The following is a 24,811-nucleotide window of genomic DNA, read 5'->3' as shown; positions in this document are numbered from 1 at the left end:
AAACAGATGGAATTTGAAATGGTGAGTTGCATAAATAGGCGTACAATAGCATTATAGCTTTGAAATTAACGTTTGTTAACGTTTTATATGCAAAAAGGTCACGGTAAAACAATTTGATAAACCTCAGGGTTACCGCATGGATTTTTTAAAAATTTTGGTTATCACGTGGAAAACTTAAAACCTCAGAATTAGCACGTGGAATTTTATAAAAAGTTTGCATTATTTCTTGAATAGAAAGTAAATGTATAAATAAATGATTTTAGAGTGACTTTTAAATTATTGTTAATTGTCTTAATAAGTTTAACTAATATTTTATTTATCATGCAAATAAACACTCAATGTACTTAAAAAGCAATGAAGTATTTTTTAAAGAAATTGGAGAAGTAAATGGTTGAAATGAAATACTAGATTTTTGGTAAATTAATGAATGTCAATATGAAATTTCAATGCTACAGTTGTACAAGTAATGACCAATTGATGGGACTAGACATCATCTATCATCCTACCCAGTATATCTCGCTCTTAGAAAATTAAGGTCAGGGTTTGAGGAGGGAAAGACGACAGCAATTCATACCCATAAAGGAGAGCACGGTCAAAGAAATCCCCCGCCACGAGAAAGATAAAGAGACGTAAAAAACACGTGCAAGACAACTGATGGGACTAGACGAAAACATATATTTTCACTTCAATTTATCCATATAACAATTTCTATTTTCTAATAGTAATTTTATTTCGCTCTTTCACTATCTAGTTTATCAAAATTAATAAGACAATAAGTAATAGAAATTATTATACAAATAGAAATAACATAAAAATATTGATTGCATATATAATTGTTGGATTGATAATAGTACTACTCTTGAAATGTATTAAAGTAGCTAAAATTTATGAAAGTATATATGAAATTAAATCATTGAAATGCATTTTTATTTAGTTTTTTAATGTACAAAATATTATTATTGTGTGCAAATAAATGTAACAAAATTTAAAAAAAGATCACAATATTATTAGCTGTATCTTTATGTGGGGCACTAGATATGTTTACTCCTATTTAGACTTGGCTTAAGTTTTTTGACTTGTGAATTATAATTTATAGATTCTGACTTGAGATTAATATCCTCATAAAATCCACCTCCACCATATAATTAGCCATAATAATTTAGAGATTTAATAATCTAATTACGACTTAATTTAATCATTATAATAAGTAGGAGATTATGACTAACATTTAGTATAATTACTCGCATGATTCTAGACTAATATAGATCAGATTTGAACAAACAAAATGATCTCCCACATTAATACAATGTCACTTAAGATGAATCAATTGGCATCTGTTAGAGTATATAATATTTCATGGGGTATCAACCATCATCATAAACTAATAATTAAAGTCCATAAATATGTTATATAATCTAAGAGTTATATTTTCTAATTGAGTATTTCTTAGGGTTATTACGGTTAATGTATCCTTATTTTTGTCCAAAGCTGATAGAAACAACATCAAATTTATGCTAATTATATTATATATAAACCCAATAACAAATTTATTAGAAACAACGTCAAAATCTTATTTTTGGGAAATAGCATTGTTCTATATTAATGCTTCTATATGTAAAAACACATCACAATACTCTCTACGAACTGCATCGTGCACATCTAATGTAATTTTTGTAATTTAAATGAAGAACAATGAAATGGAAGAAATATTGAATTTTGCGTTTAAATTTGGTTGAATTGAATAAAGGCTACTTTAATTATGAAAAAAAGGAGGGAAAGATTAATTAATTTAATCTCTTAAAATACCCTGGTCTATCTCCTACTCTTAAAATGCGTGTCCAATTCAAATGGGATAAGTAAAGAGAATAGAAGGGAGTATTATAAATTTATAGTAATGTACTATAATTCAAGCAACACTGTTCTTTATTGAGGCCGTCTCACCATGAAAGGGTAATTTAAGCTATTTTAAAAAACTGCTTTCTATATAAGTGTGAATTCAGATTTTATTATTTTTTTTTTGTACTAATGGGTTGCTTGTATGAGCTCGACTCACGGTGAGACGGTCTCGTACAAGATTTTTTGTTCAAGCAAACAAAAACCCAATTATGACCCATATAGAGCCCGCTTAAAGCCCACATGTTTAAGGGGACCTCAGCCCGTTGCACAACTTTAGTCATGACTAGAGGTGTTCAACGGGGCGGGTTGACCCAATGAGTGAAAGGTCGGGTCACATTTTTATGGGTCATTAGCGGGTTGGATCATTAACGGGCCTTTGTCTAAAAGGACGGGTCGGGCCGGATAATTATACGAATTGGCTGTAAATACCACTTTTTTATATTTTTATATGATGTTATTATATACATAGTAATGAGACTGTTTAACATTTGACATGACCCGCTCCGAGCTGATCCATTTTAATTTTAACCCGACCCGCCCTAACCTGGCCTGTTGAACACCTTTAGTCACGACCTAGGAAGGCAGGCAACCGGTAGACTCAAGCCTAGATTCTTTCCGGCTCCCTTTGATTATGCATGCAGATAAACAATATGAGAGTCAATGTATATGAAATCCTATGGTTGTCCCAGAATACTAAGAAAACCAAGATAAAAGGAAATGTACTTTCCTGCATCAAAATCTTTCTAAGAAACAATAAAAGTTGATCTTGCACCAAAGAATATTCCATCTTTACTTGCCCAAATCACGACCCTCTCTATAAGGTTATTATCAATAACCTTCCAAGCTTTCCCAAGTAACCTACCTTTCATTATAAAGACCCTTAATTTACACTACATTTCTCACAATTATTTGTCCGTCCCTCTTATTTAAAGTCATCAAGTTATACAGCTGAAAGGTATCCTACAATTGATGGAAGATCTGCTCAAGCAAGTGAGGTACCTCTACAATTACTCACAATAATACAATATTCACATTACCAAGGGTAAACGCTCACGTTTGTTTTTTTTTTTTTTTTTTTTTTTTTTTTTTTTTTTTTGCGCCTAATAACATAGATCGGAGAACATAATATTTTACTTATTAGAAAGACTCGGTTTTTGTTAGGTCCAAGTTAACCGGGAAAGAAGAATTTGGTGGCTCAAGGGAACGAAAGAAGTCATCGTTCAAAGGAGGTAAAGATTCTTTTGTTCTATATTTTTTCCTTAAGGACATAACATTGTTTTAGTGGTCGAAATTTTGTGATTTGGCTTGAATGCTGTAGACTTCGATATTATGGCGGCTGTAATTCATAAAAGTTATAAACTTTAAAGCTGTAATTCGTAAATTATTCAAAATTCAATATTATGGTAAACTTATGCAGAAAGGAGACCTCCAAATTGGATTAGAAGACAGTTCTCTCGCCAAATGAGTTACAAAGAGCCAAGTGATGAAGCTGAGTATGCTGCAGCAGTTGCAGCAGCAGCATTTGCCATAACATCTCTTGATTCGCACAACATTGATCAAACAAAACCCGAATTAGGGACACATTTTTCCCTGCCGCGAATTTATAGCAGAATTATCGACAGGGCAACAGACGAACCTAGCTCTGCAGCAACAGGTACGTAACAAGGCTCACATTAGAAAGTTACGAACACACATGTATCTTTTACTCGATTACTGATGATTAGGTGAATCATTACTTGTTCGTGACAGATGAATACGAACCAGAGGCCAGAAATATGATGCCGGAGAAAACTATACATCCGGTACCATCACCAAAACAAACGCCAACTCAACCGAAAAAGAGACCGACTTTTGCTGATGATATAGAAGCGGATCCTGGTATGTCATACGATTATAGGGAAAACGATGAATTGGAGAATGCTAAGAGGTCGAAACCAACCAATTCCTTTACCGGAAGGAGTCCAAGTATGAGAAGAAATTCATCATTTGGTGAAGCACATATGCAGAATGCTAAAACAAAACAAGAAATTTCAGCAGCAGAACCCATTTTACCTTCCCCAATCCCTCCTCCACCTGCAGTTCCACCGCTCAATATACAGCCCATAGCTCCATCTGAACGCCCATCACGACCCAGAGATGGGAAATCAGATGTAGAATCAGATGCAGATGCTTGGGAAAGAGAACAATTGGAAAAAATTAAAGCAAGGTACATGTGGGAGTATATAACAACTAATGTTCAACATATTTAATTGACAATTTTGATACAACTTTTAACAGCTCCAAACGCTATAAAATGGCTCCCATGTAGGAGTTGTTATGGGTCTAAGATTCTATAAAATCCGCCCCAATTTTGAGGGTTTGGGTCAAATTTTTTGAGATCTATTTATTTCGATTTGGAAGATAAATAGGTTGGGGTTTGGGTTTAGGGTCTTCAGACCCATACCCGACGCAGACCTCTCTTTGAATCCATTTAAGACCAATCTTAGACACGCCAGACCCGCTTTAGACCCAAACTATTATATAATCCAAAATCATTTTTAAATCCGTATAGTACTAAACTTATTTTATTTATATGCGCTCAATTTAGACTTGCATTTGCCCAAAGAGCCATTTTAGTACTAAAGCATTTAAAAATGTAAAAAAGATTAATTATGATCTGAATAATTAAATAAAGATCAATTTAGGACCTTAGATCTATCAGACCGACGGGGTTGAATCTTAGTCTAATATTTTCAGACTCTAAAGATCAGAGTCCAGGTATGAATCAACCAAATTTTAACGGCTTTGGATTTGGGTCCAATAAATAGATTTGGGAGAATTAGATGTATGCAACCATACATCACTAAAAAGTTGTTTATGATTGATCTTTAATAGCAAATATAATCTGCACCTTCACATAAATAGAAATCATACATTAATTTCTATATATTTACAGGTATGCGAGACTAAACAACACAATTCAGGAATGGGAGGACAAGAAGAAAAAGAAAGCGAAACGAAAATTAGAGACAACAGAGCAGGTTGGCTTTAAAACAAAGCAAGAATCAATTTGCTATGAAGTTGAGAAAGCTATTTTAACAACAATTTGTTTGCAAAAACAACAGACTGATCATGAGAAACGTAGAGCCAGAGCCATGCAAAATTATCATATAGAAATGAGACGTATAAAACAAATAGCTGATGGAGCAAGAGCACAAGCAATAGATAAAAGAAGGAATGAAGAATTAAAGGTGAACGCTAAGGCTATGAGATACCGAGCAACGGGAGAACCACCTTTGCCTCCATCATGCCTTTGTTTGTGAACACATAAGATCAGTATTACATCAGATCACCGGGGCGGATCAAAAGTAAAATTAAATGACGTTAATGTATTAAGTATTGTTTTTAAAAATTGTTGACAGTAAAACTTAATTAATATTGGGATAAATTTGTCATATATTTATATTTTAACTAACTTAATCAGTATACTTATATATTAACATATTTAGACATACAACTTGTTAAATGTTGTCAGTTAATATCATTAAATAAGACTACATTCACCCTGGGCATCATCAACTTTTCCATCAAACAAATTTGTAAAAGAAAATTTAAGTGGTTGACTAGAATATTTTGTCGGTAGATATTAAGGATTTTGAGAGAGTTGGGGCAAAAATAAAGATACAATAACCCTAATAACTCTATGAAATATAAGAAACATAACTCTATACTTAGAGTATATAATATATTATAGGCCTCAATCATTAGCTTAAGCTGACGTTAAGTTGATGGTTGAGGTCCTATAATTGATAAATTTTATAGTCTAACATATAACAATTGATTTATTTGAGTCACATTGTATCAATGTGGGAGATAATTTTATTTGTTTCAATTCATAGTAGTCTAGGTTTATGAGACTAACGGCTCGTTTGGTAGGTGGTAATAAAACCATGGTAATGGGAATGAAAATTAGTGTAATTTTTGTTGAAAAATCACTTGGCTACCTTGATGGCCATGCTTGTCCAACTTCAATCATCTCATTTTATTCATAAAATTTATTCCAATGCTTTACTATTGGGAGAGGTAGTATTAGGTGGTAATGGAAATTTGTAAACAAAAAAAACTTTTTTGTGATCAAAGTTTCATTACCATGGGAATGACATGAAACTTTTGAATAAATTTTACACTATAAATCATTTCCATTACCACCATTTAGTACCAATAACCAAACGAACCATAATCATACTGAATATTAGTCATAATCTTTCACTTAATATAATGATTAAATTAAATTGTAATTAGATTATGAAATCTATAAATTAGTATGGCTAATTATATGGTGGATTTTATGCGGATACTAATCCTTATTTTGTAGCATACTAAGAAGAGGTAAAGAATTGTTTAATTGCATTTACACCTTTTGTTAATGGCTCTCTAACCACTCCTGGTGTAGAAATTTTGTTTGAGTGGAAAATATTTTATAAAGTTTTTACTTTCTTTAAAAGAAGCTCACAAAAAAAAAAAATTGCAAATATTTTCAAAACAACTCTAAAAAATTACCAAATGTTATAACTATTTTTGACATGATTCTATCTATAATATTTTCTAGTTTGAAAATCTAAGTTTTCTGAATTTTTTCTATAAGAGTTTTGAGTGTTAAGTTAAGTACTTCTTTCCTTTTAACTTCGTAATTTTAATCTCCTTAATTAAGTGTAGCAACCAATAAGTAAGCGGGTACATATATATAGGCTATTGTGACCAACTAACAATTTAGAGTCGAGAAATCAACATTGGATTTATGACCTAAAAAGAAAGTTTAAGTGATACAAAGAAAAAAAATAAATTCTAAACATCCTACTGTTATGTGCATGGTTATTCTTAAAGATCAAAATTTTTTCATTTATGCTACAAAAATCCAACCTCTGTGTAACTGATTTCTTCCACCTGCTATATATAGCAGGTTATTCAATAAAAAAAAAAGTGTCACACATCTACATATATTGTTCATTAATTTTTGGAATAAAAAAACATATATAATTTAAAACAAAAAACTATTAAGACTATATATAAAAATGAATTTTTTTGATTAAAATAAGAAAATAAATAAAAATAAACCCTCCCTGCTTCACTATACGAAAAGTACCACTACACCAGCACCCCATCATCCCCCCCACTGCACCCACCGTATTGTCACCACCTTCCACAACCATTCCTCTTCCTAGCGTAACTCTACTTTTTATCCTTTTCTTGCAAAATCAAACATGAAAAATTAATGTTGACTTCCTCTTTTCCTTCATTCTTAATCAATTGAACAAACTCTAATTTCGATTTATTAAATTTCGGACCACATTAAATATAATTTGATTGAATTTTGCTTTAAATTTGATTGAAATATAACCTAAGTTAACAATGTGGTAATTAAGTTATCAAATAAAAGTGACTAATAAGCAACATGTGTAGGGCCGTTTCGGACTATAGGCAAAGTAAGTATTTGATTGCCTAGGGTTCAGAGTTGGGATGGGCCGTAAAATTAGAAAATCTTGTTAATGGAAGTACACACTTAAAAATTAACAATTTATGAGTAGTTCATTTATCATTTAAGAATTATATAATACATTTACATTTTTAATGCTAATTATAATACATAGAGTCTATTTTTATTATTTTTCCAAACATCCATTTAAGTTTAGAATCAACCCTCTGTAGAGAATATCTACTTCTTTCAGTTTGCTTAGAGCCTATAAAATGACAAGAATGACACTGAACATGTGATATTTTTGTCTTATTGACTAGAATATGGTGTCATGGTGTGTTCAATTACAAGTCAAATAACCTAAACTAAGTCCAAATTAGTCACATTAGTTAAGGTAATTAACAATAATATATAAAAGTCATTTTAAATTATTGATTGATATATATACTTTTTATTCAAGAAATACTAATATCAATTAAACACAAACCTTTTTTAATTATCAATTAATGTACTTAGTAGTACTTTATTTATTTGTGCCGCCTCGATACTGTAATTATCAATCAATCAATCTAATTTATAATCAAACAATTTAATAAAAGAGCTGTAATGACATACAACTTATTAGAACTTTGTGAAATATCGTCATTTCACATACTTCTTATTATTAGTATGTGGTGTCTCATTATTGTAATATAATCTGATTATTAGACTGATTTTATCGCTGATTAATTGATATTTTTTTTTCTTATTTTAAATGATGAATTATAAAATTAGATTGATTCATTATTCAATCATTTGCTAATTATTTATTACAATGATAAATGATTAGGCAAAATTATATTGATAATTTTTAAGTGAAATGGACATATATTTTGTACGTGAAAAAAGCAGCACGTGTTCAAATTGGAATACTTTATTCCTTACAATTTATCAAATTGTTGTTTATTCTAAGAATCTTTGTAAATCTCTTATTTCACGAATCTTAATATATTGTTAATATCCCATAAAATATTGTACTTATATCGTTCAATTGTCATATCGTTGACTTTTGTTTGACTCTTTATATTTAAAGATAAATAGCAAAACAATTATTTCAGTTATAAATATTAAAATAAATTTTTTTTCTTCATTTTTCTTCTGTTTTATCATATTTGCAACTAATAGTGTTATTTTTTCACATAATATATCACAGTTAGTTACAGATATATCAAAAGTTTACATGTAATCCTTCAACTGGTCTGCATGCATGACTATGTATGGCATATGTTTACGTATATAATCATACAAATACACAGTATGTCACACCAGCCTTTTCTATAGAATGTTAAGCAACAATCTCTCCATTTGACATACATCTTTTTGTGATCAAACACCCATATGTATTTGCTTATATTTTAGTTTTTTCTTTTTAAGTTCATAGCAGAGAAATATAATTTTAAGTTTATAGAGAAATATGATTTTCAGTAACAAATTTAATGTAACAAATTCAATAATTTTCAGTAACAAATTCAATGTAACAAATATCTTTAAACATTTCCAAACAATCATCAAATGTACACCCCAAATATAAAGAAGTGATTGGTTTATGACTTTTTGGTTGACTTTTGGCTTTTAATTTGTTATTTGGTTAAACAGTTAAAAAAATATTTGATAAATAGCATGACAACTGAAATTGCCTCAAAAGCTTCTCTGAGTCATTCTCAACGTTCAGCAACCCCAGTACCTTCCACTTCAATTTTGGTAATGTAATGAAATACAATAAAATTATTTTATTCCAAGTATTTTGTAAATCTCTTATTTTAAGAATCTATGTATATTGTTAATATCCCATGATATTAAGTAATTACATTGTTGTCAATTGTCACATTCTAAGCTTGTTTGACTCTATATTCAAAGAAGAATAGCAATCTAAGACGAATTATTCTTTGCTTATGAATATAAAATACTTTCTCCTATTCATTTGAGTTTTCCCATTTAGGTTTTTGACACTATTCATCGATCATTCTTAATTTGTATTTTATTCTTAATTTAGATGTCAAAATATAGTTATGTGAGATCTTGTTTGATTCATCTCAATGTAAATTTTATTAATATCAAATTTTTATAATTTATAATTATGCACAATTAAAAATATTTAGAAATGAATTAGTGTATTACATATATAGTGTGCTAAAACTAAATGGGACAACTCAAATGAATTGAAGGGAGTAATATTTATCTTCCATTGCATGTAAATTATGAGCAGGACGGTTTGGGGAGAAAAGAAAAACGTAAAACCCGTCCAACTATAGGCTGTACGACTATATATGCCATAAGTTTGCATATAACCATTTAGATATACACCTGCCATTTTTTATAGAATGTTGAGCAACAGTCTTTCCATTTGACATACATCTTTTTATGATCAAACACCCATATGTATTTACTTATAATTTAGTCTTCCCTTTTTTTACTTTGCTATTAAGCTAAAAATGTTATACTTTCTCTAATCTGAAATATTCAACTCTAAATGTAATATATTTTATAAAAAGATTTCACTATCAGTAGCATTAGCAAATACAACGAAATGAAGGCAGTAAGATGAACAATCCACAAGCAATTATCAAGTGTACACCCCAAACATAAATATAAAAGTAAAAATATTACATATTATCGTAAAAAGCAAGTTTATTAAAGTAATATCAGTTACTTCTTTAACAAGTAATCTTTCAAGTAGTGATTTAAAAACTTGTAAAACAAGTAATTCTTCTTAAGTCAAAGCTATTCAGTTTTTCGCACTAAAAACACTAAATCTAAGGAATTCACCTAGATGTCAAAACTCAATCAGTAGCCAACTTGTATACTCTCTCTTAATAGCGATAATACTTATTAACACATACACATATAGTAGGTTACAAACAGTTGCAAGTATTTCATAATATAAATTATAATTCAAAACATTAGTTATTACCTCAATTGAATTAAAAACTAATCCTAAAAAAAAGCACCAATGAAAATTATTGATCTAATCTAAAATGTAAATAAAAATTGTTATTGGTATACTATAGTACATGTAGTGGACTTCTAGTACCAAGACCACTTGAAAACTTCTAGAAAGTACCCTAAACCTTAAATTTCTTATGCCGCCACATTAGCACAAAAGAAAACTTCCAATCTAACATCACAATTGCACAAACTGGGAGTTCCCAAAATTAATCCTATTTCTCCATTGTATATGGAAGGTTGAGATCAATCTTTAAAGGCGGCGACTGCAGCAGCTCAGGTTTCTGTTGTTGTGGCAGCTGCTGAATCTTTTCCGTTCAAAGATACTTTCTTTCAAAAGGTCTGCTCCAAGGCTTTGATAAAATCATTGTACGTACGGAAACGGAAATAAAACTCAAAGCATATCAACCCTGAAGAAATCGTAGGATTATCCATATGAGATTTTAGACCTCCGATGTTCAACACACAATATAATGTTATGTGTAAATTTTATTTAACCGCAAGCGCATGGTTTACGTATAGTCGCGGGTCGAACACAAGGAAGTTAGGATAAGAAACTTGGTAATCTCTACTAAACATATTGCTTGAAGAGAAAAAAGATTGATTGGTTGTTTCACTATTAAACTAAAAATGTATTGAAAATGTGGATTAAAACTATATGATAAAAGATCTAGGATATTGAGAATCCCCTAAATTCCTGTATGATCAAACTCTTATTAGTGTCTATGAGATGTCGGATTAATTATGTGATTAAATATGATCTTGTTAATCTCAAATCTCACTCTATTGATTAACTATTAGATTTAGAACCTATTAATTAAATTCTCACATGCTAGTTTTATTGAACGAATTAATAATAATTAAACTAAAATTTACCCTAAAACAAAGTTGATCCTAATCTCACATACTAGTTCTATTGACTAGTTCAACAAAGCATATTAAATTTAGGGTTATTATCACAAGTTAACCACTTTAATCCTAATTTCATAGACACTTTCAATCATCAAATCATACTTGAATTATAGGTTCAAACCCTAACCCTAGAAAATAAATCTACTCACTATTCATGGTGGAAACAATTAACACAAACCCTATAATAAAACTAAGCATGATAAAAGATGAAAATAGTGAAATTTGCAAGGAAAAAACAATAATTAAACAATGAGGCAAACAATCAAAGATCCAAGAAACAAAAATAGGAAGAACAATGCTACTTCTATTAAATGACAATTTCTAGGAAAAACAATTGAAGTTTGACAAGAAAATATTAAACTAATACAAATTTGATAAAGAAAGATTAAACTATATGATGAGAAAGTAAATCAAAGACAAAAAATTAAAATGACAAGAAATTAAAATCTTATAAGACTTAAAAATGGTGTTCAATGAAGAGGAAGATGAAGGAGGAACGAGGAAGAATAAGAGGTTTTCAATCTCCCCCTTATGCTCCCCAAAGGAGGCTTAACCTAAATCCCCCCTTATTAACCACCAAATAAACCCTAAGAAGTTAATTAAAAAAGTAAAATAAAATATTACAAATTAAAGTGATGAAAAAAAGGTTGCACAAAATCCAGAAGAAAAAGCCTAGTCGGCGTCCACTTCCACGGCAATGAACTTGAGTCGGCTTTTTTGACCGACAATTTTAGCAAACTTTAAATGATTGTTATTTCTTGCTCGATTGTTGGAATTGGGCGTATATACCGTTGGAAAGCTCTTGAAGTCTAGTTTCCAATGCCATAGGCCTTGTATTAATATGATCTTAGTATAAATAGTTACAATCAAAAGAGTAGACATGTATCAAATTTCACTCAAAAGTCTTCCATTTTAAACATTCTTTTACTCTTTTACTTATTTTCTTTGTAGAACATCTTCACTTGAGCTAAAATCTCCTTAGTGAACTCCGTCATCATTAAAATCATAAAAACTATACTTAAAACAATCAAAACCACTCAAAATCAACATGAATAAATAAAACGAGTAAAGTAGCATAAATCTTTAAAATAAGCACAAAATTAGTAACAACGACCATCATTAAGGAGTATAAAATGATATAAATAAATGCAAATATTTGCTCTTATCATAATGTTCAACTTATCCTATACTAGCATCTTTCTCGACCATAATCCTATTCCTTGTCAATTTCAGACCTCTGATCAGTCTTTAGATTGAGCTTAATTCGTCCTCCTCTCAAATGTGATCTCTTATGACCCCCTAATGCTTGACCCGACGTAAAAACTCTCGGCAAAAAAAGCATTAATAATCCTTTTCTTTCTTTGATTTGCCAAAATTAATGACTTTAATTTTCTTAATTCCTATTGTATTAGTAGGTTTATTTTCTAAACTATTAGAATCTTCTAACTCTTTTTCACCATCTTCTTCCCTATGTATTAATTTATGAATCCCAAAACATATTTTGTAAATTGAAATTTTATATTTTATATTTTGACATGAGCAGTTTTTGGGTATTTTGATTAGCTGACCGCCTAAGGCCACTCGAAATAAAAGACCTCAAATATTAAATGGTGTTATTCAGGTCCAGTTTTGAACAATATTTTTTTAAGTGATTTATTTGTAAACCTTTTTTATATTTAAAGTTATATAATAATGCAATATATTTTGTCTTGAATTATTTTTCTTAAAATGGAAAAATCTTTATCTTTTAATATAATAAAGGTCTCCATTTTAAAAGATTTCGCAAAAATAAATAAAATCTCTAAAATCTTTGTTCCGCCTCTATATTTTGATTTAAATTGAATTGAAATGTTTACTTGGATGAAAATGAAGTCTATGATGATTGAATTAAATCTTATTTAATACAATTAACTAATTAGAGGAGTTGATGGTTTAATATAAACATCTTTATACTACATTACAATTATTTACAAACCAATAATTCAAATAGCAGTCTATTATAAAGGATAAACAGCTAACTTAATTAGTGGTGCATTGTAACGGTATTAATACCGGAACCGGACCAACTTTTTTCTTTCACAAATTCTTTATTAAGACAGTTTCATCCTTAAATAATTTAATATTAGCTGGCTTAATTTATTATTTCTTAAAATTTACTATAAAAACAGTTTTTATTTAATTAACTATTATGTAAGTTTAACTTTAAATTGCTTGTATGGACATATCTCACAATCAGACGATCTCATACAAAAGTTGTTGTTTTTCTTTTACTTATTAATTGTTTTTGATTGCTTTAGACGTGAAGTCAAATTGTTATTTATGGGCACCAGAAGTTTGTTGGCAATATGAGTATTACTTAATCATACATACTCTCTCAATATCTCTTTTGTACCAATTTTTATTTTAATTTATTTTATTGATTTACATTTTTTATTTTTTAGTAATGATTTCATTTTCATTCATTTAATCTCATTCATAAATTATACTTTTTCTCCGTCTTAACAACTTAATTCTATCATTTACTTGTTTTTTATTTTATTCTCCAATTCAATTTTTTTCTACTTAAATTTCACCATTCAAAACAAAAGAGAAAGAAAAGAAAAATACTCTTTCTGTTTGTTTTTGTTTTTCTCGTTAACTTTTTATACAGTTTTCAAAACAAATTTTAAACTTTAATATCTCTAAATATATTTACTAAAAAATATAGAAAATAAATAATAAAAAATTATATATTAAGATGAATCTAGCGAGATCTCACGTAGATATATTTTATCTCTAAATATATTTTGGAAACATTAATCAAATTTCTCTTACTAAGGTGAAAATGGAGTTGTATTAAATACTACTCCTATAATTATTTGATTGGATTATTTATTTTCAACCAACGACCTTACTTAAAATTTTCATAAAGTGGACGTTAAATGGTGTGCAACAAAACGTGTGAAATAAATAGGACCCTTTGCTTTTGATAGCAAAAAACATTAGAAAAATAACTCAAATTTTAGACACCTATATAAATACACGCTGCACCTGTCGCTACTCTCCTCATTCGTCGGCACAAGAAGAAAGAGAGTCAGACATCCCTCTTTCTAATTTCTTCCCCTTTTTCACCTCTGCTTCTTCTCCAGTTTAGATCTATTCTTTTCCTCCTATGGCAACGTATTTTCTATCGGATTTCTCGTAGAAAAAGGTATTTTTTGTTATGATTCTTTTTTGTAATGATTCTTTATCTCTTTTGGTTGATCTGTTTCACTTTTTTTTAATACTATGTTTTTGTTTGATTTGCTTGATTTACGCTTTTAGTGATCGATTAATATGAGTATCGTTGTGTTTATTAGTTATTATCTATGATGAAGGCTTAAAAGGTAGTAAATGATGTATAATTTTCCTTGCATTGTTGAATATTTGATGATTGATCTAAATTTTGTTAGTGAAAACGATGTGTTTTGCTGTGTTTACATGTTTGAGTTTTCTGGATCTGGTAGTTGATACTTGAGATTGTGTTGTTGTTTGTTTTGTGTTAATTTGGTATCTCCGATTTGAATTTCGTTGATTTTGCTCACAATTGCACCCGTCATGACAATTTTTTTATAGTTTTTTCTTTTTGTTTCACATTCGGATCCTTGAATCTGCAGTTGTGATGAATCTTGAAGTTTCTACACTTAGATCTGATGCTTTTTATTGTTAACTTTGCTTTAATGATGCTTTTAATTGTTAACTTTAACCATTTGTTTGGTTATCGGTAAGAATAATGCAAATTTTTGAGGGAGTTTTGCAAGTAAATCTTTGACAAAGGCTAGCAATGGTGTAGTAGAAAAAATGTTAGTCTTATTTTGAGTCTTGAATGATAAAGACTCATACTGTTGTGGTGGTGACAATGTCATGATTTTTTTTTTCATGCTGACTCATCATTCAAAACTTCAAATATACTCCAAATGTTAATTTTAGAGGGAGTATATTTTATTTCTTGGTGCAACGAAATTGAATTTGAGTTGAATTTAGGGATAAAATGTAAATTTAGGACAGGGTTTTATGAGTCTTGGATAAAAGTTAAGTTTGAAAACTAGGATTTGAATTTGGGATATTCACGCCCTAAATGGTGGTAATTGAAATGATCTATAATGTAAATTTTCTTGAATTTCTATTATAATTGAAACTTTAATCATAAAAAAATGTTTTTATACAAAAATATGCATTACCACATAATCCAACATCTCCAAATGTTAATCATTCTAATATTATATCTTTAAATAATAATGTCTTATTGAATTTTGCTAAGAAAATGAGGTGATTAAAATAGAATAAACATACCTATTAAACTCGTGTAATTTTCTTACCAAAATTTACTCTAATTTCCAATTCTATTGCAAAATTTTATCTGATTTGTTAATCTCATATTTATTGTGAAAAAGGTTTTAGGAATAAGGAAAAGTACTTTTCATACTTGTACACTCTCGCAGTCTCGCTTAAAAAGTGTCCCACCTTGTTTATGATATTAATCTTTACTTTTAGCATATAGTGAGATAGGTTATTAAAAAAAATTGATATTTGTACTTTTTCTTTTCCTGCCTTTTCTAATGATGTTTTGCTAAAATAAACAGTCAAACTCAGACACCATTTGGGTCTGACATGAATTATTAACAATATATGTAATCATAGTTATTGTGCGAGCTGGTCATGTCAATGCTCATTTGGTGTGATTTGCTTAGTTTGAAATTGGATGATGTATGCTCATTTGGGCGTAAAATTTGTTTTTTTTTTCTTGTCTTGTTTCTTGTTCGCTATTGTATTTTTCCTCCCGTAGTAACATGCTGCTTAAGTTTGACACACTTCAATTATTTTGTCATGATCAGAATTTGTATATCAATAGAGATGGTGAAGATTTGCTGCATTGGTGCTGGCTATGTTGGTGGTCCAACTATGGCTGTCATTGCACTCAAGTGCCCTGAAATCGAAGTTGCTGTTGTGGACATTGCTGCCCCTCGGATCAATGCTTGGAACAGCGACCAGCTTCCCATATACGAACCTGGTTTGGATGATGTCGTGAAGCAATGCAGAGGCAAAAACTTGTTTTTTTCCACTGATGTGGAAAAGCATGTTTCTGAAGCTGATATTGTCTTTGTTTCTGTGAATACACCTACTAAAACGCAAGGCCTTGGGGCTGGTAAAGCTGCAGACTTGACCTATTGGGAGAGTGCTGCCCGGATGATTGCTGATGTTTCCAAATCAAGCAAAATTGTGGTTGAAAAATCAACTGTGCCCGTTAAAACAGCTGAGGCTATTGAGAAGATCCTAACCCACAATAGCAAAGGCATCAATTTCCAGATCCTTTCCAATCCTGAATTTCTTGCTGAAGGAACTGCAATTGAGGATCTTTTCAAACCTGACAGAGTTCTTATTGGTGGGCGGGAAACTCCTGATGGTGCTAAGGCAGTCAAAGCACTGAAAGATGTTTATGCTCATTGGGTTCCTGAAGACAGGATAATTTGCACCAATCTTTGGTCAGCTGAGCTCTCCAAGCTTGCTGCTAACGCCTTCTTGGCTCAGAGGATATCCTCTGTAAATGCTATGTCTGCACTTTGTGAGGCTACTGGAGCAGATGTGAGCGAAGTTTCTCATGCTGTCGGTAAGGACACTAGAATTGGACCCAAGTTCCTGAATGCCAGTGTGGGGTTCGGTGGGTCTTGCTTTCAGAAGGATATTCTGAACTTGGTTTACATCTGTGAGTGCAATGGACTTCCTGAAGTGGCTCATTACTGGAAGCAGGTTATATTGATGAATGACTATCAGAAGACGCGTTTTGTTAACCGAGTTGTTGCTTCGATGTTCAACACTGTATCCAATAAGAAGATTGCAATCCTTGGGTTTGCATTCAAGAAAGATACGGGTGATACAAGAGAAACTCCTGCTATCGATGTTTGCAAAGGGCTAATGGGGGACAAAGCTTATTTGAGTGTATATGATCCTCAGGTTTCAGAAGACCAGATTACAAAGGATCTTTCGATGAACAAGTTTGATTGGGATCATCCGGCTCCCCTTCAATCTTCAAGCCCTACCGACATCAAACAGCTTAGCTTTGCAGGGGATGCTTATGAAGCCACTAAGGATGCTCATGGTATTTGCATTCTCACAGAATGGGATGAATTTAGAAACCTGGACTTCCAGAGAATCTATGACAACATGCAGAAGCCTGCATTCGTGTTTGATGGGAGGAATATCGTGGATGTCGAGAAGCTCAGGAACATCGGTTTCATTGTATACTCCATCGGTAAGCCCCTTGATGCATGGCTTAAGGATATGCCAGCTGTAGCATAAAACAAAATAAGCAAGATACTATACTTTGTTGTCCTTACTTTGATAAAGTTTTTTACTTTGGGTAGTAGAATGCAAAAAGATTTTGATTTCTGGGAATTTGACTGTTATATTTAGGTTTTCTATCATGCTGGCATATAACCCTTGCATTTACAAATTGGTAATCGGATCACAATATTGTATTTAGTTAAGAACCTGAAATTTGTTATTTGGTTCTCCTAGTGATAATATTAATAAACTTTAGTTCTAGTGATTATATATTTATTATTGTTTTGCTTACTTATCATTTGGTGTTAAGTAGACGTATCAAGAGCTAAGCCGCTATTTTGATGACCAATACAAAAATCTGCACTTCTGCAGGCTTCATTCCTCCTTGATCTCTATTATAATATTCCTAATCTGCTAGTCTTACTTGAATAAGAGGGAGTAATAGAAATATACTTTTGATGTTATTGGAGTTAAAAGATCAATGAGGTGTACATCTTGACTATAACGAATTTTATAGCTGGGGACATTATTATTCGTTTACTAATGGGTTGAATTTGGATGACTTAGCTGTTGAACAATTTAAACGAAACTTGTATATTAGAGAAAATATTTGGTGATATATTTTGATATCAATCTCGATAGGAAAGGAAGTTGGAATACAGAGCTTTAAAAGGATTAACTCCTTCGATTTTGTTAATAATTAAATATACTCTGTCGTATAACTTTTGTTAGAATTAAGTATAATTTGTGAGGAATCTAAGATAAGAGTGGAAAATTAATGATAATATATAGGAGAGTGGAGAAATGTGTGGATAAGATGAGTTAAATATGTGAATGTAAATTATTAAAAGTGTATGGATTATGATAAATATATATATATATATATATATAGAAAAATTTATTGGACAAACTAAAAATGAAAATATAGCAAAACCCATAAAACAGATATCGTATTTCCAATGATGAAAAGATTTTTAAAAACTTAAATTCATCATTAAATCTCTTCCTTCCTCTTCTCTTCCCTTTGAAACAAGCAATAGACTTATCGATTTTCTCTTCCTAAGTCCTTTTCTTTTTTTTTTGTCTAAAATATTATTCAAACATAGGATGAGGAAACACACAATTTAAACTAATAAAATAAGTTAATTTTATATTTATTTAAGTTATACTACTCTGTTCCACTAATTATGCATTATTTCTATCTATAAATAAATTTTTTTTATCTAAATGTTACAAATGAATGAGACAAAAAAATAATAAAAAGTGTGACAAAAAAATAATAAAAAGTGATTTTTCTCCAAGTTGATTTTAGGACATGATTAACTTTTTAATTGGTAGATGAACCTAACATATTTCACCTTATTAACTTCATTCACTTTTTATTAAAATTATTTTACCGTGAGATGATTTTGATTGTATCAACTGTTTTCAAAAAATAAACATTTTCTATATAAGTAAGAATTTACTTTTTATTGTTTATTTTTATATTTTTTTACTTATAAACTTTTTAAATAAACCTGTCTCACCGCCACGATATCATAACTTACTTCAACAAATACATTTTCCGCCACAGCAATGTCCTTTCCCCACACAAAAAGAAGTGGAATCGTTCTCGGCTTTGCAACTCGGCATAGCATCTATTGATAATAGTAAGCCTACATTGATACCAATTAAAAAAAAAGTTTATTTTTTAAGAAAAAAAAAATAGGTATTTTTTTTGAGTCGTTTTAAATTTACTACTAAAAAAGATATTTTTTATCGCAATATATTATTTTCAGTAATAAAATGAAAAGACCAGAAAATAATAAGCATGTACTTTTTGAGTCCCTTTGAATTAAGTAGCAAAAAATTATATTTTTCATCATAATATATTACTTTTAGTAGTAAATTAAAAGTATCACAAAATTACTAAAAGCTAATGAAACAATAGACTAACTGGATGCAATAAGAAGGCCAAAAAGATAGCAAACTTGAATGAAGCTCTCTCCATTTTCTTTTGATGAATGCTTCCAAAATATGGACAATTTAAGGGTGTTAAAATTTATAAAGATGAGTACTTTAATCCCTTGAGTACACATATTTATAGAGGGTAAACAACATTGATGAAATAGAGAAGTGACATAATTGAGGAGATTAATCCTTAAATCATTTGCTTCCTTTCTAGTATATCCTCTTTTCTTATAAATATCTTCACATTTCATGTATCCTATCTTCTATAGGAAGCTCATCTCTTTGTATATCTTTATTTTCATTGGTAGTCTATAAAATCTAATCGAATTTAATCTGATCTGGTAGGAGCATATCTATTTAGATATTAGTTTTTATCATAATTAATTTTTAAATAATTTTTCTCTACTAACCCTTACTAACAAAACTCTATTATTCTTTCGCATTTGTACAATTATTAAACCAAATAAATATTCGTATTTAGGGATGACAATGAGTCAGATCTACAGCAGGTCTAAGTAGATTCGGACCATGATCCATTTTCTGTGGGAGGACCTAGTTAGATTCGAATTTAGATCCGCGAGTCCAAATTTCCTAGATTTAGATTCGAATTGATTCGAATTCTAGTCCAAAATGGGTCTAAGCTCCTTTTTGAGCATTTACTTTTGCTTTGTATCGTGATCCGATAAAATTACAGACCGATAATAAAAATATATATGAAACTATTAATTAAAATCAAACATACATCCAACAATATATATTATACTTGGTGCATTGTCTTAGTAAAACATTTTATTATTAATAATTTCCTCACTGATAAAAGTAATTTTATGATAAGAGTATCTACAATAGCTAAACGAATTAATATTATCATTCTATTTTTAAAATATATCTATCTAATTAATTTCTAAATACATTGTCTACATGAGTGTAAATAGTTTAATGATATTATTAATTGCTATCGTACACTTCTTTTAAAAATATATCTAACTAATTTCAAATTAAAAAAACATTGTTTGCTCGAGTGTAAAATATATCTTGGACCAAATACACCTTAAAATCACAAAAAATAGCTTAGTTGCTAAAAAAAACTAAGAAAATTTCACATGGAGTCATCTAGTTTTCATGAAACGTCAAGAGTAGCACTTTTGTAAGATTTTTCTAATACATGGTAACATCCAGTTTATGTGTAACATATAGAATTTTATTTGGGTCAAAGTTAGAAGAAAATAGAGAATAGACGACTAAGCCTTAGTGACTCTATGATTCAATTCAAAAAATAAATAAATAAATAATAAAAATCAAAATCAGATTTTCAATACTACTATCACTACTCATCATCTTTCACATTTTGTTCCGAAACCCTAACTTAATCACGCTCACACCCTTCCCCTTGTTTTTGAAAAACTTCAATCAAGAATGGCACCACACTTTTTCAAGATTTTCTTCTTCCCTGTGCCAATTCAATCTCACCATTTTTGTTGGTCAAGTACAACAACACCATTTTTTTTACCATCTTCTTTCTTCTTCGTGTTCTTTGAATCCAAGGAGGTATAACGCAGCCTTATCAATTGATTTATGAAGAACTTCGAAGCAATCCTCGGTTCAACGTACAAAAACCCCTTTCGGTTGGTTTTTGAAGCAACAGGTATATCTTTCTCTCCTCCTTTCCTTGATTTTCGAATTAAACAACTCTCTTCCTCTGAATTTTCGCACAATCAACTCTTCCCCATTACTTTTCTGTGTTCGAAAAATGCATATACCCTAAATGCCATTGTTGCTTGCTTGTTTGTCGAATACAACAATATGTTTTCTTTCCCTTGTCATTTCATTATTTTACCTTGTCTTTCACTAAGAATTATTGCAAATATGAGACTATTTGATTGAATCAAGATTTGTTGTATATACTTGTTAATTAAATTAGATGAGTCTTATGAGGATTGTAATTGGATTAAAGGAATGTTGTGATTAGGGATTTTATTGAAGAATATTTGTAAAGATTAAATGTTGGATAATTAAATATTTTTGGATGAAGTATTAGATTCTTTTGAGACTTGTTGATTGTAGGAAGAACAATGACCTTTGTGTTTAATCAAATACATTCTAATAGATTAAGGGTCTTGGTGTAACCTTAAATCCTTGTGAATCTTGATATGCAAATATGAGATGGATGGACATTGAATTTACGAAATTTGGTGGAATATGGTTATTAATAAGAAAGTATCAGATAATTGATATTCTTGAATTGATTGTGAGATTTTTTTATGGTGCTTTAATGATTGTGGGTTAGAATCTAGAATGTGTATTCTTGTTGTGTAATTAGGTAATCGCTAAGAGAATGTAAACTAGTTTAGTTCACGATTATTATATTGGATGACATATTGGGAGTTTGAGTTAGAACACGCACAGTTCTTTAAAGGTTAGAAATGCTAGCATAACTCTTGGTTAAGCTGCGGCCTTAGGAGGAGATGTAATAAGTTATATGTTGATATAGTATATTGAACGCTCTCTAGTGGTGTTGTGATCTTGTTATGCTCCAGGAGACGATATCATTGAAGAACCCTTCTAGTTGTTAGCTGGATTCGCTACCTTGAAGCGACATTATCGGTGAGTAGTAGCAGTCCCTTAAAGGGTCTGATCAGACTACATTCTTGAAAATAAACTTTTTACTAAAGCTCTTTTGAAATTGAAAATTGTTGAGATAAATGTTGTTGTGACTGCTTATGTTGATATTATGATATGGTCAATGGATCGGGCTTGCGAGCTGGTCATTGACGGAGTTGAGGAGCATTGTTCCCTACTCCCTGTTTTTGAGGTGAGTTGTCATTCAAATATTGACTAGCTTCACCCGAGAGCGACATAGCCTTAGAGCTATGGGGCACCTCTCAAACTAGACTCCTTGTGCGCACATAGATCTAAGAAACAAATGTTTCTTTTAAACTTATGATTCGAATTACTGTGTTTTGTTGTTTTGGATTGTTATTTTTCATTCAGTTTAATCTGACCCTCTGTTGTTTTCAATTTTTAGTTTGTTTACAGATAGGAACCAGTCGGAAACGATGGGTTAGCGGAGTTGATTAGAGTTCCAAGGATGTTATATTGAGCTGAACACGTTAGAATTTTGTAGTTTTGTAATGGGCTTTGGTAATTGTATATTAGTCTAGACTGTATTGGTTACGTTGGACTTTTATAGAGACTTTTATGATCACTTTATGAATTATATGGATGTTTGGATTGAGAATTAGCTGATTCGGTTCTAATTTAGAACTAAAGACTCATTTGCGCAAGTTTTGGGATTGAGATTTGAGGTTCTTGGGAAGTAAACCCCATGATGACCCTACTTACTCAGTCAACGGTAAGCCGAGTTATTACATTATGCACTATCTAACTACCGTAGCATTTCCGTTAAATTCTTGTTAATTTCAGTTTAATTCATTATTTTGAAAGATTTTTCCACATGGTAGCATTCAGTTTTTGCTCTCAAATATTTAATTCACCATTTTAAAGTTTAATTCACCGATTAATTTATCAACGCCTTTAAATGTTGTAACAATTAAGTAGATATGTATTAGTGCTTAGAATGCACCTTTTGAACTTATGAATGCACCATTTGAGCTTACAAAATGCGTCTTTTTAATTATTTATTAGTATTTGTAATGCACCTTTTGAACTTATGAAATACATCTTTTGAGCTTATAAAATGCGCCTTTTGAATCATGTATTAGTATTTGTAATGCACCTTTTGAACTTTATAATGTCAATAATTTGAATGAAAATAAAATTGTTACAACATTTAAGGGCGTTGTTAAATTAATCAGTGAATTAAACGTTAAAATGGTGAATTAAACATTTGAGAGCAAAAATTGGATACTACCATGTGGAAAAATCTTACAAAATGATGAATTTAACAAAAATTAACAAGAATTTAACGGAATATGCTATGACAATTAAATAGTACATAAATTGGATGCTAACATGTGGAAAAATCTTACAAGAGTGCTACCACTTGTATTTCATGAAAACTAGAAAATATCATGTGGAATTTCCAAAAAAAATTTTAAACTAGAGCAAACAAAGCTATAATTGGCGAATGGCAATATCTCTTGTCAAAGACTTTTAAAGTTAAATGACATGATCAAACTAAACTTGATGTATCCAAGAATTTTGCGTCGCTGTTAAGCTTGGCTGCTTGGTTGTTGACTTCATCTATTAGAATTTACTATTTAGAGTCCATAGCATTAGCATTGTTCCTCAATCCTCATGGAACTTGTTTTTCATTTGCATTGTGGGGACAATTTTGATGCGTTTCAAATTCGAGTTTCAAAATGAATTAGAAATTCATAAATTCACAATTGAGTAGGTTTATTTTTATTAAACGAATCCAATGACTTATTATTTTAAAGTGATCAGTTACAGTTTGCAGGTGATCACTTGTTATAATTTAAAAGTGATAAATCAAAACTTTAAAGTGATCACTTACGATATTAAAGTAATCAAGTTATAGTGAAATAGTCTCATACAAGATCGGAGTCGTTCCTGACCCTAAGCAATATAGACATTTGCCTAGGGCCCAAAGTTTAAAAAGAGCCTAAAACCTTGATTCATTAATGTATGTTGTCATGTAGGACGTAAAACGCCGTTTATAAAATTGTGACTTTACTTTTGTCAAATATCCATTAAAAACCGAAATCGATAACTATAGAAAGGGTTCATTTCTTTACTTTTCCTAAGATCCATAAAAAATCAGAATCCAGATTAGGGATGGTCATGGGGCGGGTCTGGAGCGGGTCTGGCCAGACTCGGACCCGGATCCGAACCTTAAGGGTCCAAAATTTTCAGACACAGACCCAGACCCTACGGATTTGACGGGTTTAGGGTCCTTAATGGGTCTTATACAAAGCCTCTTTGATTTTTCAAAATTGAATCTTTTGCGAGTCTTTTTGTATTTTTGTAAGCAACTTATTATCGTATTACAAACACTTGTTCGAGTCCATAAAATTCAAATACAAAATAATTACTAAAACGTAAAAACACTTTTTTAAATACATAAATCAAATATAAAAGACTAAATGAGATACATAGTTTATATTAGAAGAGAAAGAAAAAGTTAGGGTTAATGGACACTGCAACTGCGGTAGTGCCTTACTAGTTACTGTGTTGAGATTAATGAGAAGGCAAATCAGGCAATCAATATTCAAGGCATTATATATTAATAATAAAAAAAATTAATTTTAGAATTTAGAAATCAGAAATTCTTAATATAAAATTTAAAAGTTTAGGGTCCGAGTCCGGGTCCGGATCTTCACCTTAGGACCCGGACCC

General features: G+C 30.5%; 2 protein-coding genes across 3 annotated transcripts; both read left to right on the top strand.

The window, feature by feature from the left end:
• The first annotated feature begins 2,775 nt into the window (after nucleotides 1–2,775).
• Nucleotides 2,776–5,456, top strand: LOC130820782 (uncharacterized). 2 transcript variants are annotated; one of them, XM_057686294.1, is made up of 6 exons: nucleotides 2,776–2,891; nucleotides 3,058–3,125; nucleotides 3,314–3,550; nucleotides 3,646–4,102; nucleotides 4,832–4,916; nucleotides 5,001–5,455. In XM_057686294.1, exons 1-6 carry the CDS (start codon nucleotides 2,866–2,868, stop codon nucleotides 5,196–5,198), a joined length of 1,071 nt encoding a protein of 356 aa, XP_057542277.1. In that variant the 5' UTR covers nucleotides 2,776–2,865; the 3' UTR covers nucleotides 5,199–5,455. The 2 variants fall into 2 exon arrangements, with proteins under 2 accessions (XP_057542277.1, XP_057542276.1); XM_057686293.1 differs by having other exon boundaries at nucleotides 4,832–5,456.
• Nucleotides 5,457–14,268: 8,812 nt separating this feature from the next.
• On the top strand, nucleotides 14,269–17,803 carry LOC130821036 (UDP-glucose 6-dehydrogenase 3-like). Its single transcript, XM_057686635.1, has 2 exons — nucleotides 14,269–14,432; nucleotides 16,096–17,803. Exon 2 carries the CDS (start codon nucleotides 16,115–16,117, stop codon nucleotides 17,555–17,557), a length of 1,443 nt encoding a protein of 480 aa, XP_057542618.1. The 5' UTR covers nucleotides 14,269–14,432; nucleotides 16,096–16,114; the 3' UTR covers nucleotides 17,558–17,803.
• Nucleotides 17,804–24,811: the final 7,008 nt, after the last annotated feature.

The sequence above is a fragment of the Amaranthus tricolor genome, chromosome 8 (genome assembly GCF_026212465.1).
Source record: "Amaranthus tricolor cultivar Red isolate AtriRed21 chromosome 8, ASM2621246v1, whole genome shotgun sequence".
Lineage (NCBI taxonomy): Eukaryota > Viridiplantae > Streptophyta > Magnoliopsida > Caryophyllales > Amaranthaceae > Amaranthus > Amaranthus tricolor.
The sequence above is the reverse complement of the archived record's forward strand: the minus strand, read 5'-3'. Positions and strand labels throughout refer to the sequence as shown.

What these genes read in the sequence shown, in the direction of transcription:
- LOC130820782 (XM_057686293.1), top strand. Translation starts at nt 2,866, where the DNA reads ATGGAAGATCTGCTCAAGCAAGTGAG. An exon ending in GAAGTCATCGTTCAAAGGAG is followed by an intron (nt 3,126 to 3,313) that starts GTAAAGATTCTT and finishes AAACTTATGCAG; the next exon opens with AAAGGAGACCTCCAAATTGG. An exon ending in TTGGAAAAAATTAAAGCAAG is followed by an intron (nt 4,103 to 4,831) that starts GTACATGTGGGA and finishes ATATATTTACAG; the next exon opens with GTATGCGAGACTAAACAACA.
- LOC130821036 (XM_057686635.1), top strand. Translation starts at nt 16,115, where the DNA reads ATGGTGAAGATTTGCTGCATTGGTGCTGGCTATGTTGGTGGTCCAACT.